The 15,441-nt window shown below is 33.2% G+C and overlaps 2 protein-coding genes across 5 annotated transcripts in view; one reads left to right on the top strand and one right to left on the bottom strand.

The window, feature by feature from the left end:
• LOC126892259 (putative inorganic phosphate cotransporter) overlaps nucleotides 1-14,347 on the top strand; it is a 59,294-nt gene extending 44,947 nt beyond the window's left edge. Inside the window, exons 5-6 of one of the 4 annotated variants that reach the window (XM_050661771.1) lie at nucleotides 7,579-7,975; nucleotides 13,680-14,347. In XM_050661771.1, coding sequence (XP_050517728.1) covers nucleotides 7,579-7,975; nucleotides 13,680-13,915 — 633 coding nt within the window. In that variant the 3' untranslated portion in view covers nucleotides 13,916-14,347. The remainder of the gene's footprint in view (nucleotides 1-7,578; nucleotides 7,976-13,679) is intronic. The other 3 variants (XM_050661770.1, XM_050661769.1, XM_050661768.1) reach the window with 3 other exon arrangements.
• Nucleotides 1-15,441, bottom strand: part of LOC114342101 (fibrillin-1) — a 423,761-nt gene that overhangs the window by 249,993 nt on the left and 158,327 nt on the right. The window lies entirely within an intron of this gene.

Below are 15,441 nucleotides of genomic sequence, written 5' to 3'. Positions count from 1 at the left end.
CAATAGAAATTTTTTTATGTATATTAATTGTTTAAATAATAAAAAACGATTTTAATGGAAAATGTTTAAATTGTCTTGTTTTTTACAATGTAAAAACTTGAAACTTGTAGCTTACAAATTGTAGCTAATTATATGAACTATACATAATGTCACTTTTTACGATAATTGTTTAGGTTATGCTTCATAAATAAACAATAAAGTTTCAATTTTTTTGCCGATTCCGACTACTTTTCATGTTAGTACATCATATGTTTTATACATATGTTAATAAACATGACGTTATATTTTAATGTTTGAAAAGTGTAAGACTAAAAAGTAAAAAATAAATAAATATGAAAAAAGTTTTTTTAAGAAACGCTTTTCTTTAGTTACGAGTGACTAAAATTAAAAATATTATAAAAAAATCAACTAAAAAGCCAAAAATAAAAAAATTGAAAAAATTTAACACATTCGTTAAAGAAAAGCGTGGGGCGAAAACCATTTAATTCGATGAAGACGCGCCACGCTTTTCTTTGACGAATGTGTTAAATTTTTTTAATTTTTTTTATTTTTTGCATTTTGGTTGATTTTTTTATAATATTTTTAATTTTAGTCACTCGTAACTAAAGAAAAGCGTTTCTTAAAAAAATTTTTTTCATAGTTTTTTATTTCTTATATTATTTCTCATATTTTTAATTAATCCCAACCCTCTGTGCTTCTTCTACGTCCTATGTAAGTGTTGATTTTTTTGCAGTTCTTTTCCCATGATTCGTTTTTTTTTTTAGTTATCTTCTTTCTTACTTGGGTTTGGTTTGGGCTTCTTTGTAAATTATATTATTTTTCTTACATTTCTCTTACCAAGATGTAGTATCTGGCAAATTTTAATTAATTTTGATCTGTTTTTCCTTCGCCCAGTGTGAGTTTAATGTTATTCATTACTTGCAAAATTCTTTGAATTACGTTTTTGCCATACAAATGTTATCTACATTTTGCTGGGATATCTTCCTGTTTTGACGAAATGCCCCTGATGATGCTAAGTTAGCGAAAGTATACTTGGGCAAGATTTGATTAAACTACACACACCGGCAAAATTAGCCGAACACGTTAAAAATGGGACATGTTTGATGTCTCGTATTTCATAAACCAGTGGTCCGATTTGAGTGATTCTTCTAGTATGTTATAGCCTTATTATTTAAGAATATCGGTGTAATAATATTGTTGCTAGACAGGTAAATGTCATTTTATACCGGGTGTAACAAGCATACTGTGTTTTTTTCTTAAAGTTCGGAACACCCTGTGGAATATTCCAGCGTATATAAAATATTAAAATTAAAACTCGATTGTAGAATTATGCTTTCTTAACATTTTCTTTTTTGATTAATTTGCTTATGTTGGAAAATAAAAAAGTTATGTGCTTTAACAACTAACCATGTTTTTTATCAATAAATCCTCATAGTAGGGGAGAAAAGTATGGTAAATTTGCAATTACTCGAGCGTTCTTGGGACCTGGAGTGGATTGTGAAGAGTGGGTGCTACAACCAAAAAAAGTTAAGTTAAGTTTTCCATAAAGTGTGGGACTCTCCATTTTTCAATTTAATTTTCCATTTCCACCAATCGTTTTTTTCCGATTATAGCGCCATTTATCCATAATAGGAAAAAACGTTGCGAATAAAACTTGCTTATTTTTACGTCAAGGATCCAAATCTGCAATAAAAATAGGGGGCTCCTATTTAATATTTTAATGTAACCCCCCACCCCACCTCCGTGGGGGGTTGTGTTTGGTGCCATTCGGTAGATTTTTGAAAAATATTGAATAGGTATATTTTGCAGTTTTACGATCTGATGTTCATTTCTCAAAATATCGCGGGGTCGTATTTATAATTTTTAATTTACCCCCCACCCCTCTCCGTGGAGTGTCACGAGCCCCCACGGAGGTGGGGTGGGGGATTTAATTTAAAATATGAAATAGGAGCCCTCAACTTTTATTGCAGATTTAGATTCTTTACGTAAAAATAAGCAACTTTTATTCGACATATTTTTTCGAATTATGGATAGACAGCGCTATAATCGGAGAAAAATGATTGTTTCAAATGGAACATTAAATTAAAAAATGAAAAGTCCCCCACTTTATGGAAAACTTAACTTAACCTTTTTCTGATTTTAGCACATACTCTTCACACTACAATAGGTCCCCATAACGCTCGAGTAACTGCAAATTTAGTATACTTTCCTCCCCTACTATGAGGATTTATTGATGAAAAACATGGATAGCTGTTAACGTACATAACTTTTTTATTATCTCACATAAGTAAATGAATCGAAAAGGAAAATGATAAGCAAGCCTAAGTCTACAATCGAGTATTAATTCTAATATTTTACATATGCTAGAATATTCCACAGGGTGTTCCAAACTTTACGAAAAAAACACAGTATGATTGGTACACCCAGTATAAAATGGTATTTACCTGTCTAGTAACAATATTATTACAATGATATTCTTAAATAATAAGGCTATAACATACTGAAAAAATCACTCAAATCGGACCACTGGTTTATGAAATACGAGACATCAAACATGTCCCATTTTTAACGTGTTCGGTTAATTTTGCCGGTGTGTGTATATGCTCGAAATCTGCCTTTTATCCCTATAAATTATATTATTGTTTTTTGTTTTTGTTGATAGGAACGTTTGGTATTTCTGACGTTTATCTGTAATTTCGTTTCTACTTCTTCATCCCACCAGTACGGTTTTATTCCTTTATGGTTTTCGTCACATTTCCATAGTGCTTCGTCTGCTGTCAAATAAATGGACTTTTTGATGTGTTTGTAAAATAACTTTTATCTACTCTATGTCATATTATGTATAAGTTTTTAGTTTGTGACAACTGTCATTATAGATAGCAGTGCGTGAAGGATTTAAAGTGTGCGTGAAGGAACAATGTATTTTAAATTGGATTTACTTTTTCGCACACTTTCAATGGGTTTTTGGCACACTTTCATATAATCAAATATCCTTAATTTTCGCGTTGTCATGGTGATGACAATATGAGCAATGACTTAAACAAAATTTTTGACAGTTTTGAGGTTTGAAAGTAGTTAGAATTTTTAAATGTCAAAGTTCTAAAAATTGGAGAATAGAAATGAATTCCAGTGACGAAGAGTTACAGTTTTTTTATTTGTTTATCGTAGATAAAATATTGTATAAAACTGTGCGTGAAGTACTTTTTGCGAACTTACGCGATGTATAGCAATCGCTCCGTTGTCGCTCGTGCTCTAAAAATCGCGTGCGTTCGTAAAAAGCATACTTCACGAACTGTTTCATAAATTTTTGAGCTATTATATTACATGGTATCTCAGAGTCTATGGTGGTTTTATGTGTAATTTATAGATACACAAAGATGTGAACACAAGATGGCTCCTCTCGATCTATAAATTATACACTAAACCACCATCGACTCAGAGGTACCATGTATAGCCCAGTAAATGAACGGGAAATTCGGCGATACCGTGTAATTTTCAGGGGCAACTCTGAATTGCATGAAAATTTGGATTTAGGTTCTACTTACCCTCCTCTTCAAAGTTGAAATTGTGCCGTTGGTTGCTTTTACTTGGGGGGTGACAGTCACCCCTTCTCGGGGGTGAATAAACATATGTTTAAGATAACACCGGAAATGGATAAATTGACTGATTTTAAGCAACTTTTGTTCTATAGAGTTTTTTACGTAAGTCAATACTTTTCGAGTTATTTGCCATTGAAAATGTTGATTTTTCCACAAAAAACCTACGTTTTCAGGCCGTTTTTCGCAAATAACTCAAAAAGTAAATATTTTATCGAAAAAAATATTCTTAGCAAAAGTGTAGCTTATAAAAAACCCAAAAAAATGGTGTATCAGTAAAGTCTATCAATCAAATAAAAACAAAGTTGTAGCTCATGAAAAATACGTTCCTATTCGTCTAATTCCAAATCGAATATTTCAAGGTGAAATCACCGAAAAATTAAGCACTTTTCGGGAAAACCCCATTTAAACTTTTTTAAAGTGTTTATAAAAAGCTTTGTTTTAATTGTTAACAAAAGTGGTACCATTAAAAATAAGCGACTTACGCTCAAAAGAAAGTTGGCTCTCTATTTTTTTGTAAAAAATCATGAAAATCTCGCCGTGTTTAGCTCCCCAAATGAAATTAATCGCTATCGCTTTACAAACAATTTACTTACCTGTCTATTTTTTATATGATCTGCCAGTCTCACCGGTTTAAAGTGTTTATTTTTGAAAGGGTTATAATTGAGAAATCTTGAATGGGTCACTAATCACGAGTGTATGTAAATTTTGAACAGCTATATCTTAACCAATTTTTGTCTTACGGAGAAACAAAATAAACTAGCATATTTATAATAGCAAAACCTACATTTGTTTACTCTTTAATATTTTTCTTATCACTAATACTATTTAAGTTATTTTGAAAAAATAAAATTTTTCAAAAATTTTTAGAAAATTTTTTTTACTATAAAACCCAATGTTTTCAAAAATAAGCACTTCAAACCAATCAAACTTACAGATCATATAAACAATACACATACAGTTAAAATAAATGGTAAAGCCAAACGATTAATTTCATTTAGGGTGCTAAATAGAGGTTTTCACGATTTTCTTACCAAAAAAAGGGGACAATTTTTTTTTTCAGTGTAACTCGTTTATTTTTGATGCTGTAAACTTTTGTAAAAAACAAATAATAAGCTTTTTTCGATACTTTAATAATGTTAATAAGGTTTTCCCGAAAAACGCTTCTTTCTTCGGTGATTTCGCGTTGAATTATTCGATTTGGAATTAGACGAATAAGAACGTATTTTTCTTTAGCTACAACTTTGCTTCTACTCAATTTGTAGATTTTACTGGTAGACCATTTTTTTCGTTTTTTCATAGGCTACACTTTTGCTGAAAATATTTTTTTCGCTAAAATATTTACTTTTTGAGTTATTTGGGAAAAACAGTCTGAAAACGTAGTTTTTGTCGAAAAATCAACATTTTAAATCGCGAATAACTCGAAAAGTATTGACTTACGTAAAAAACTTTAGAGAACAAAAGGTGCTTAAAATAAGTCAATTTATCCATTTCCCGCCTTATTTTAAACACGCGTTTGTCACCACCCGAGAAGGGGTAAATGTCACCCCCCAAGTAAAAGCAACCAACGGCACAAATTCAACTTTAAAGTAGAACCTAAATCCAAATTTTCATACAATTCGGAGTTGCCCCTGGAAATTACACTCCAAAACGATCATTTATTGGGCTAGTAATATAATGGACGATAATAGCTTAAGAGTATACAGTAGCGCGTCATCAATATAACTTCGGGAGATAGTCAGCCCTGTGATGGATGACCGAAGTTATCGTTAACGTAAAGTTATCCTGTAGTTATGTTATAACCATCGAATTGGTGTGATGTATCATACTTAACTTAACTATTTGCGTTATTTCTTGACAGTTCTTGAGTTATCTGGGCACTTTATAACGCGACGTTAAACCTCAAGTTATGAGATAACTCTGTAGTTATGCAAGGTTAGGTTCATCTTTTGACTTGTTTTTAGACAGAAATCAAGTGAATTTAGAAGCTAGTAATTTAATAATTAAGAATAGAAGGGTAATACAATTTTAAAAATGATACAAAAACAAATCGAGCGATATAAGTTGAAATTTTATTTTAAGTACCTACTGAGCTTTCTATCCAGAGTTGCCAGATGATATTTTATAAATCCCCCACTTAGAAACTGAAATTCCCTGAAATTGAAGCTCAAATACCCCAAAGTCCCCAAATTTGCCGCAATTGTTGCCGCATTTTAATAAATTATTAGTCAAATGAAGAGAACAGTAAAGCAAAATTCATACTACAATATCAACGAGGGCCATGGAAATAATTCATAGTTCCTATCGTCTTCGATTATATGGGAGTATAATATACAGTTCTATGTACATTCGCAAATTTAATTTACTATGACCCCTTAAAATCATCCATAATTTTCCGCCCCCAAAAAATCCCACTACAATTTCTGCTTCGAAAAATTGCAATAGACGCTTTCAAATTAACCCAAAATTTTGGGAAAATACACCAATATGGGAACCCTGTTTCTATCTACCGTTTGAAAGCAACTTAGAAACACCAAGCAACCCAAACAGCTGTTCGGAACAATCTCTCGCGCTCACTCGAATTTGTACTATTTGTACATAAGGTTCTCTTTGTTACTTCAAAATTTGTTCCTCAAAACTTCTTTCTAATATAACGTTGAAGATATAACTATCTCATAACTGCGAGCGATACATCACACCAAATTTTACCTATATAGTTATGGGCACGTTATTCCTGAGAGTTATCTTAACTTTAACTCAAACGTTAAACTTAACTTCGGTCATCCATCACACGACTGAGTATCATACCTTGTTTCGTAAGGTCTGCGAAACTTTGGCAACAGTGCTCCGGAATTGTTTGACAAAACTTGAATGTGATATTAACTCATAGGCGCGCTAAATGGAAGTAATAGAAAACAATTTTGTTATTAGTAAATAAATATTTATAAAAATAAACCAAAATGGGTGAAAATTTTATGTTAACATAGGTATTTGCACGAAATAATAATAATAAATAATCATTTCGTTGTGAAGCGAAACAAGACCCGTCTTATTTTATTTAGATCATAGAGCGCCAAAGGCACTCTAACTTTATGTACTCGCATTAGAATTCGAAATATTTTTACGTAAAATATATTTGTACATATAACTAAAACTCACAATTAACAATAATCTATTTTTTCAAATAGGCCAACAACTTAGTTCTATTACACAAAAATATAATAAATTAACTATAAAAAAACACTACTTTCCTATGAAACAATAACGAATTCTTAAAATGAATGAAAACTACTGCACTAAACAGATATCGATAAAGGTAACAGATCAGATAAGAGAAAATCTGACGCAGGTTTGTCAAAATGACAGTGACAATTTCTATATGTTGCCTAATTAGTTATTAGTTATATAATATGTTCGATTTCTTGTTAGACATTAAAAATTTTAGTAGGTCCAAAATGCACAAAATCTAGGCATGGGATAAAAAAGTTTATTTGAAGAAAGTGTATTTTTTTGTTCGTCTTAGGGCTCGTTTTTTTATTATTGTATTTAATTACAGAGTAATTTCCACATACTAATCTATTTCTCATTTGCCACTATTTCTCGTATAAACATGTGTGCCAAATATCTCGACAAAATATACAAAATTACAGCCGCAATCTTGGACCGCGTTTGTTGCTACCTGTTGATCGCTACTGTAGCCTCTTAAGAGAAGTTACTTTAAATGTTTATGTAGTACATTTTGTCATCCAATCCAGGCTTAATCGCTTCTTTCTCCTTCCTGTTGGGTCAGTTTGTGTTGTATTTCCTGTACATTGCTGATGATGGCTCTTGTTGAGCAGAAACGTGCCCATTAAAGATTTTTAACATTTAACTTTTTAATAAACCCTGTGTTGCATTCTTAGGGTCGAGTACTTTGTAACCTCTAGACCACATTTGTGAACTATCGATACTTCCTTTCATGAAATTTTTTAATATTTTCTAGGTTTGGGGACTACTAGCTGGTCAGCTCAGCCACAACTTCATCTTCTTTACTCTTCTAACCGATTTGCCGAAATATCTAAAAGAAATCTTGAAGATGAACGTTAGAGCCAACGCTACCACAACAGCCTTACCTTTCCTAGCCCTGTGGGTGGCGAATATATTCTTCGCATACGTGGCGGATTTTGTAACCAACAGAAATTTGTTAAGTTTAGTAGTTGCCAGAAAGTTGTACACCTCTTTTGCTTGCATAGTACCTTCTTTATTGCTGATTCTTATGGTATACGTTGGATGTAGCCGAGTGGCAGCCCAGGTGTTGGTTACAGTAGCATTCTTCCTCGTTGGGCCCTTTTTTTCTGGCATGAAGGTCAACGTCAATGATATTACTATTCATTACGGAGGTAAGATTTCTTTACAAACATATTATCGTATAATATAATATACAGTGATGAGCACCCTAATAACCGGCAAAATAACCGCTATCATTGTGTACTCTTTACCGATTATAGTTTAAAACAAAATAAAAATAAACGGTTTCGTTCTGATTCAATTCGACTCTCTTGTCATCCTCTGACACGTGTTTTTAGGTTTACTCCTTATCAAATAGGCTTTGCAAGAAGACTGAATTGAACCAAAACGCACCGACTGGTCGATAAAGCTCTGACACTATTCTAGAGAAAGTCGTAAGAGATACGTATTTAGATCACAGATGAAACATGTTTAATTTTTCTTTACAAATTATAGCCCATGCAGATGACCTATTTGCGTGTGAACTACATAACAATAATCGAAATAATGAAAATGCCTCGATTTTTCAGGAAAATATTTTTGATTTTTTTTTATAGAATTCAGCGTATTATGTACGAGAAGACAAGTACGCCTTTTCTCCTTAAAGTCTGTTTTTCATTCACACTACAACACATTGTATCGTGAATTTGAGCCTTTAGACAACCGCCATCAAAGACATACTCTGAGAGAGTAACACAATATTCAAAGGACCCCGCAACACTCCTTATGGAAAGATGGCTCTGGTGAAATTTAATGAAAGTTCGGTCAATGATAGTTTTCAGTGCGTATATTAAAAAAGTACATGGGACTTAGGTCTAAAAAACTATTGTTCTGCTGCTACAGCCTTCTGAAATTATTGGATTCAGGTGCTCGGTTTATTTTATGTGCTCTAATTCACGGTCAAGTGAATGAAAATATTTACTATTGAAAGAAAAGAGAAGTAGTACGTAAAGGTCATGGTTATAGAATGGGGAACAAAGAAATCCAAATATTATGTTATGCAGACGACGCCGCATTAATCGCCGAGATAAAAGACGATCTCCAAAGATTAACACATATCTTCAATACAACAGCCAAGAAATACAATATGATAATATCAGCAGAAAAAACCAAATGTATGACAACATCTAAATACCCACTACGATGTAAAATCGAAATTGATGGGAAAATAATAAAGCAGGAAGCAAGGTTTAGATACCTGGCAATAGATATAACCAGATACGGAGATGTTGAAGGGGAAGTACGACAACAAAGCTTAAAAGTAAGTAAAGCGGCGGGATCTCTTAATGACACAATCTGGAAGAACAAACACCTAAGACAAGACACAAAATCAAGAATCTATAAAGCAGCAATTGAACCTATATTAACATGCAAGGCGGAGACAAGCCCTGACACATCTAAAACGAGACGACTACTAGAAACAACAGATATGAAAATACTCCGACGAATATCAGGGAAAAGTCTGTTCAATAAGGAGAGAAGCGAAAACATAAGAAGATCATGCAATATAGAAGATATAAATGGATGGGTGACAAAACGGAAACAGGAGTGGAACGAACACATTAGTAGAATGGCAGAGGATAGGATAGTACGAATAGCACGAGATAAGTCACCAAATGGACGAAGAATGATTGGCAGACCAAGAAAAGATGGTGCCATAACTTAAACAATTTAGGAGGCTAATATTGAAGAAGAAACAGGCTTTAAAGCCTACATACAAGAAGGAAGAAGAAGAAGAAGAAAGAAGAGACTCATTTTCTTTATGCATATTTACGTGTTGCTTGTGAATTCGTTGTAAAAAATAGATCCATCGCATTTTAGTCTTGCGACTAAAGTAGAACTTCAGAAGCCCTCAGAAAACTGAAGAAAAAAAATGTGCTTCTAGAGAAACATAAGAATTATCATGTTTTCATGCATGCTTCACAGTATACATCTGTAAAAAAACTATTGAACAGTGGGGGATCTACGGGGGCAATATAGGAATTCCCCCGTAACACGGCCCAGAATTAAATAAAAAATCGTTGAAAGATAAAAAATACATTATTAGCTGACATTAAACTTAATCTAAAAATTCAACCCAATAAACTCGATAGTTATGAAAATTAAGTGAAATTATTGCATATAAGTTATGATCTATGTCCTTCATGTAGTTTGGGTTGATCTATTTTATCTCTTTTGGTTGGTGATTTATTGAAAGTCCCCCCTTCCAAAGAAAATGTGTAGATGTGCCACTGCTAATGAAGCCTGTCTGAAGCATAATGAAGCGCCTTCAGAAAACTGAGTAACAATCATAACAAGTGCTGTTAGAGCCACACAAGACTGTTCACCTTTTCACGCATACAGAATAAAAACCTGATCTCAGCACCAGCATGATTTGATTTTCAAAAAAAAAAACGCTAAATCGTTAAAAATTTAAAATAATGAAGAACCGCGGCACTGACACTTGCTGCATCGACAATACCTAAGATATTACGTTATTGACATAGAAATTCTGCATATTATGTATACTAACAATACAAGCAAGAGTTCAGACTGAGAATGTGATTAAAAGAAATGGTCAATGGAGAAGCCATCATAATCATGATATTTACAAATTTTCTGTTTTCGTCTTAGAATGTCAAAAAGACTTTAAGATTGGGATATATCAGGTTAAACTGGCACCGTCTTATATACAAGATAAAATATTTAGAGACAATAACGAAGAGTTTTAAATTGATGAGAATATAAATCAACCGGGATTCATAAGAATTTGAATATTTTCTAGGTTTCGGCAAGCTAGAAAACACCAAATATTCATTTTCTACAGGGTTGATGAAGACAATGATTAAGATGAGCCTGCAGAAAACCAGATTAGCGGGTACTACTACTGTACCTGTCAATCTGGTGCGAGAACTGTGGGTACTTATGGTTTTTGGGCTTTGCACAACATCAACCCAATGTTAAGTATCCTGATAGGTCGTTAGTTAACACGACATATGATGTATCTAACGAAAATCAGCAAAATCTTAACATAAAAATAGTCGAAGAGGACTTAAACCCTATTTTTTCATAAACGATTGAAATTAATATTTTGCTTTTACTGACTCCCACGTACTTTTTTCATTTCGTATTGAGATCAAGTCCATGTTCTCTACTTATATCTGTTATGCGCTACATTATTCTTTGTAAACCATCTAAGCTATATTACTGCCTCGTCGGCGTCGGCATATCTAATGTTTTTTAGACGCACTCTATTCTGCATGCGTGAGAACTTGAGATGCCTTGTGCTGTTCTGGCAGCACTTGTTATGATATGGTTGTTCCTCAGTTTTTCAGTTTTCTGAAGGCGCTTCAGTAGCAGTGGCAGAACATTTGCCTTGGGGAGGGGGACTACCAATAAAATACCAACCAATAAACATAAAATAGATAAACCGAAACTAAGTAAAAGACATACATAGGTATTAACTTATATGCAATAAATTCCCTTAATTTTCCTATCAGGTTTATTGGGCTGAATTTTTCGGTTTATAATTTAAGTTTCATATCAGCTAAAGTATTTTTTATGTTTCAATATTTTTTTCTTTAATTCTGAACCTTGTTACGGAAATATAATTTTCCACCTACTTCTACCGAAAGTATACTTTTCCGGACCTGATTGTAGGGAGCAAAGTTGTACTTTTCCTTCCTAGGGAGGAAAAGTAAAAGTGACGTCATGGTATTTCATTCATGAAATATAACTTATTGACATACAATACCTATTTTCTATTACGTAAGTATCTATACATTTTAACGTTTATTTAAAAACACTCTGTATTTTGCAGATTGGTAAAAAACAGTAAAATGTTATTCTGATTTAACAATGTTTACATTAATAATTTGACTTATATTTGACAGTTGACAGTTATATTGTACCTACTTGTTAGTTTTAGTTCTAATAAATTTTGTTGGTTAGTTACATAAATAAATTAAGTAAAAATGAAAAAATGACTTGTTATTTGAGGAAGGTGGAAAAACCACATGTATAACATGGGAGTAAAGTGCCTTTTCCTCCCTTGAATGATTACTGCCCTCCGCTACGCGTCGGGCAGTAAACTTCATTCTCGGGAGGAAAAGAAGCACTTTCCTCCCTTGTTATACAAACAGCTATTCCCCATTCCTTTCATCCCGGAAAATTCGCCACTATTCACTAGTTTTCTTACGATAAGGTGGAAAAGCAGCTATTCTGGTATTGGATAGTGTGAAGCATTCATGAAACCATGATAATTCTTATACCGCTCTAGCAGCACATTTTCTATTGCAATTCTTCAGTTTTCTGAGGACGTTTCCGAGATTTTTAGACGAATAAAATACGTGCATCTATTTTTGAGCACGAATTCATATGCAACACGCAAATATGGATGAGGAAAATGGGTCTCTCTTCTTTGAATAATAAATACAGTAAAACCTGTTTTACCGGTCACCTGCCAAAACCGGTAACCTGTACCAACGGCCAGTTTAAAAATTCCCCAAACCAATTGTATGTAGACTACACAAACTGGCAATACCTGCCACCTTTCTATATTGGCCAATATTTCTTTCATTTTTAGTGGCCGTTACTGACAGGTTTTACTGTAGTTTCGTTCACTTGACCGTGAATTAGCCCACGTAACGTACACCGAGCACCTGAATCTAATAACTTCAAAAGCCTGTAGCTTCAGAATAATAGTTTTTCAGACCTAGGTCCCATGATCTTTTTTAATCTACTTTCTTCTTCTTCATGTGCCTTGTCCGTTACGGACGTTGGCTATTACCATAGCAACTTTAATCTACCTACACACTGAGAACTATCATTGACCGAACTTTCGTTAAATTTGACTGGGATCACTGTTCCATAAGGAGTTTTGCGGACAGAGCTGGGCAATACCGAATTTTGTACTCTAAGTACATTTTGGGTACTCAGTACTCAGTACCCAGTACCCGACTACATTTTCAATAAAGTACTCGGCAGGGCCGGACTGGCACATAAAGGCGCCAGACACCCCCCTTCTTTACATCAAACTTTTTTCAAATCCTAATGCATGTATTTTAAAGTAACGCTATTATTATTACTTGTGATTTTTTAAAATTTATTTTAATTTAAATCCATCAAGTAATTTACTATTTATATTGGAAATAGTAAATTATATTAAGATGCCATAAAAATATAGCTTCAGTTTCCCAGTATCAGTAAGGCATATGTCTGGAAATTTTCATTCATTTGCATTGAAGAAAAGTCAGTCAAATTAACATCTACAGATTTGATGCAAATTATTGAAGTAAAAAAAAAGCGTTTAATAAACAAAGTTATTTAATAAACAATTATCTTTTATATATTTTGTGAACTTGAAAAACTGGAAATACCGGCCACTTTTCTATATCGGCCAATAATTGCTACATTTTAGTGGTAGTTACTGACAGGTTTTACTGTATTAATCAATGATCAATTTTTAAAATTCTTATTTTTTTTTATTTAAGTTGGAGTTGTACGTTATTTTATGTTTTCATGACTCATAAAGAAATATGTTTAGAGAGGCAGAGATAATAATTATTACCCTCTTCCCTTTTTTCGGGTTCCATATTCAAATGTACTCGAAATAAGTACCCGAGAAATTCGGGTAATTGTACTTTGAGTATTGTACTCTGAGTACTTTTTTTGAGCAATGTACTCGGTACTCTGTACTCGTTCCTCAAATATGAAAAGTACCCGGTACTCTGTACCCTAGTACAATTTATCAGTACCCGGCCCAGCTCTGGTTGTGGGGTTCTTTTTCACGTAAAATTTTCTTCATAAACTTATTTTATAGTTCTGTTTTTACCATAGGTACCATAATGGCTATTGTCAATGGTCTAGGATCGCTTACCGGTATTGTTGGACCTTATATGGTTGGAGCTATAGCAAAAAATGAGACGTTGGAAGAATGGAGATTATGTATGTGGATTATATTGGCCGTTTCAATTTTTCTTTCCGTAATTTATTGCCTAACAGCTAAAGCAGAGAGGCAAAGTTGGGATTATCCAGAAAAAGAAGATGAAAACTCGAAAGTTGGCGGAACGTAGTTCAATCATATTGTCAGATCGTTATACATAACAATGTATAATTTATTTACTATTTTAAAAATATCAATAAAATGTTGTTAGTGTAGGAAACAAAGGTTGAACCTTGCAAAATGGAGACAAGTCCGGTTTTATTTTTTTTTCTGGTATATCAAGGGGTGCTTATTATAAGACTAACTTTTTCTGAAAAAATTTCGCCCCGGAACATCCCTTTTCACCCCATTAAAGTGGGTAATTTGTGGTTTTTGCGGAACGCAGCCCTTCCTGCACCTTTTACAAAAAATTTATTTTATAGAAATATGAAGAGGACTATATTTTCTACGATTTATTTCTGACAGCATCTCTCTATCATCCACCGTTTAGCGGGGGTGGCGCCCTAAAGTTGACAAGTTTTTAAAAAAGATGTTTTTAAAAAATATATATTTTTCCCTAACTGTAACGGAAATTAAGAAGAAATCCTGCTGCAATAATTCACAAATAATTGACTGATGTTTTGGTATAGGCTTCACTTAAGGGTAATTGCCCTTTTTTTAATTACAGGGTGTTACATTTTAAAAAAACCTCTTTTTACACCATCTGAACCGTTTATGCTAGAGTAAAAAGACTTTCAGCGATTACCCATATACTGGTGGTATTTACAAATTTGTATAATGCACTCCCATTTTTTCTCGGAACCACCCCAAAAAAAGAAGAATTAATAAATAAATTGATTTTCTTGGAATCGTTCACACACAATGCCCTTTATTAATATGCTTCATATATCATTTTATGCACGTTATTATTACCCATGCATGGACACCAAAAGCGATTTCCTAGTGCAACCCCTGTAGCAAAAAAAAATAAATAAAATGGGGGGTTGAAATTTTTTTTTGTTTTTTGCTTTTTGATCCATATGAGCATATGCTTCATCAATAGTGCTTTTCAAAAATATATATGGTTATTGCAACATCTCTGCGAAACCACCCCTATCCTTGAAAATATACTGCAGAAACTACCCCTATCCCTTGGCGAGCATGTTTTTACGATTTTCTCATTACCTATGTATTATTTTTAAACAAAACTTATACAAGGTTAAAGACCACTATTTACTCTAAAAATTATGTCCTATTCATTTTTTTCGTATAAGCAACCGTTACGGCACAGTGGCGCCGTAAACCTCATATATGCTTTGGCGGGCTCCAGTTTTTGTTTTTTTTTTCGTCATCTGTTCGTTTTATTCGTAAAATACTTATGTAAAATAAAACAACACAGTGCAACCTACAAATTATGACTTATGCACATTTTACAATCTTTGCTCCCCAAAGCCACAGTGGTGGCCCAAAATAAATTTTTGCATATTTTCGCCACCTACACGCATTTTATTGCATTAATGCTACCTTAATAGCACAATATTTACCCTTAGGTGGTCGCTAAGCAGTGGCGGATCCAGGGAGGGGTGATGAGGGTGATCACCTCCCCCCCCCCTCTCAAACCAAGTGATATTATATTCAAAGATTATAAAAATATTCATTTATTTTTATAGAAATTTA

The sequence above is a fragment of the Diabrotica virgifera genome, chromosome 9 (genome assembly GCF_917563875.1).
Source record: "Diabrotica virgifera virgifera chromosome 9, PGI_DIABVI_V3a".
NCBI lineage: Eukaryota > Metazoa > Arthropoda > Insecta > Coleoptera > Chrysomelidae > Diabrotica > Diabrotica virgifera.
The sequence above is the reverse complement of the archived record's forward strand: the minus strand, read 5'-3'. Positions and strand labels throughout refer to the sequence as shown.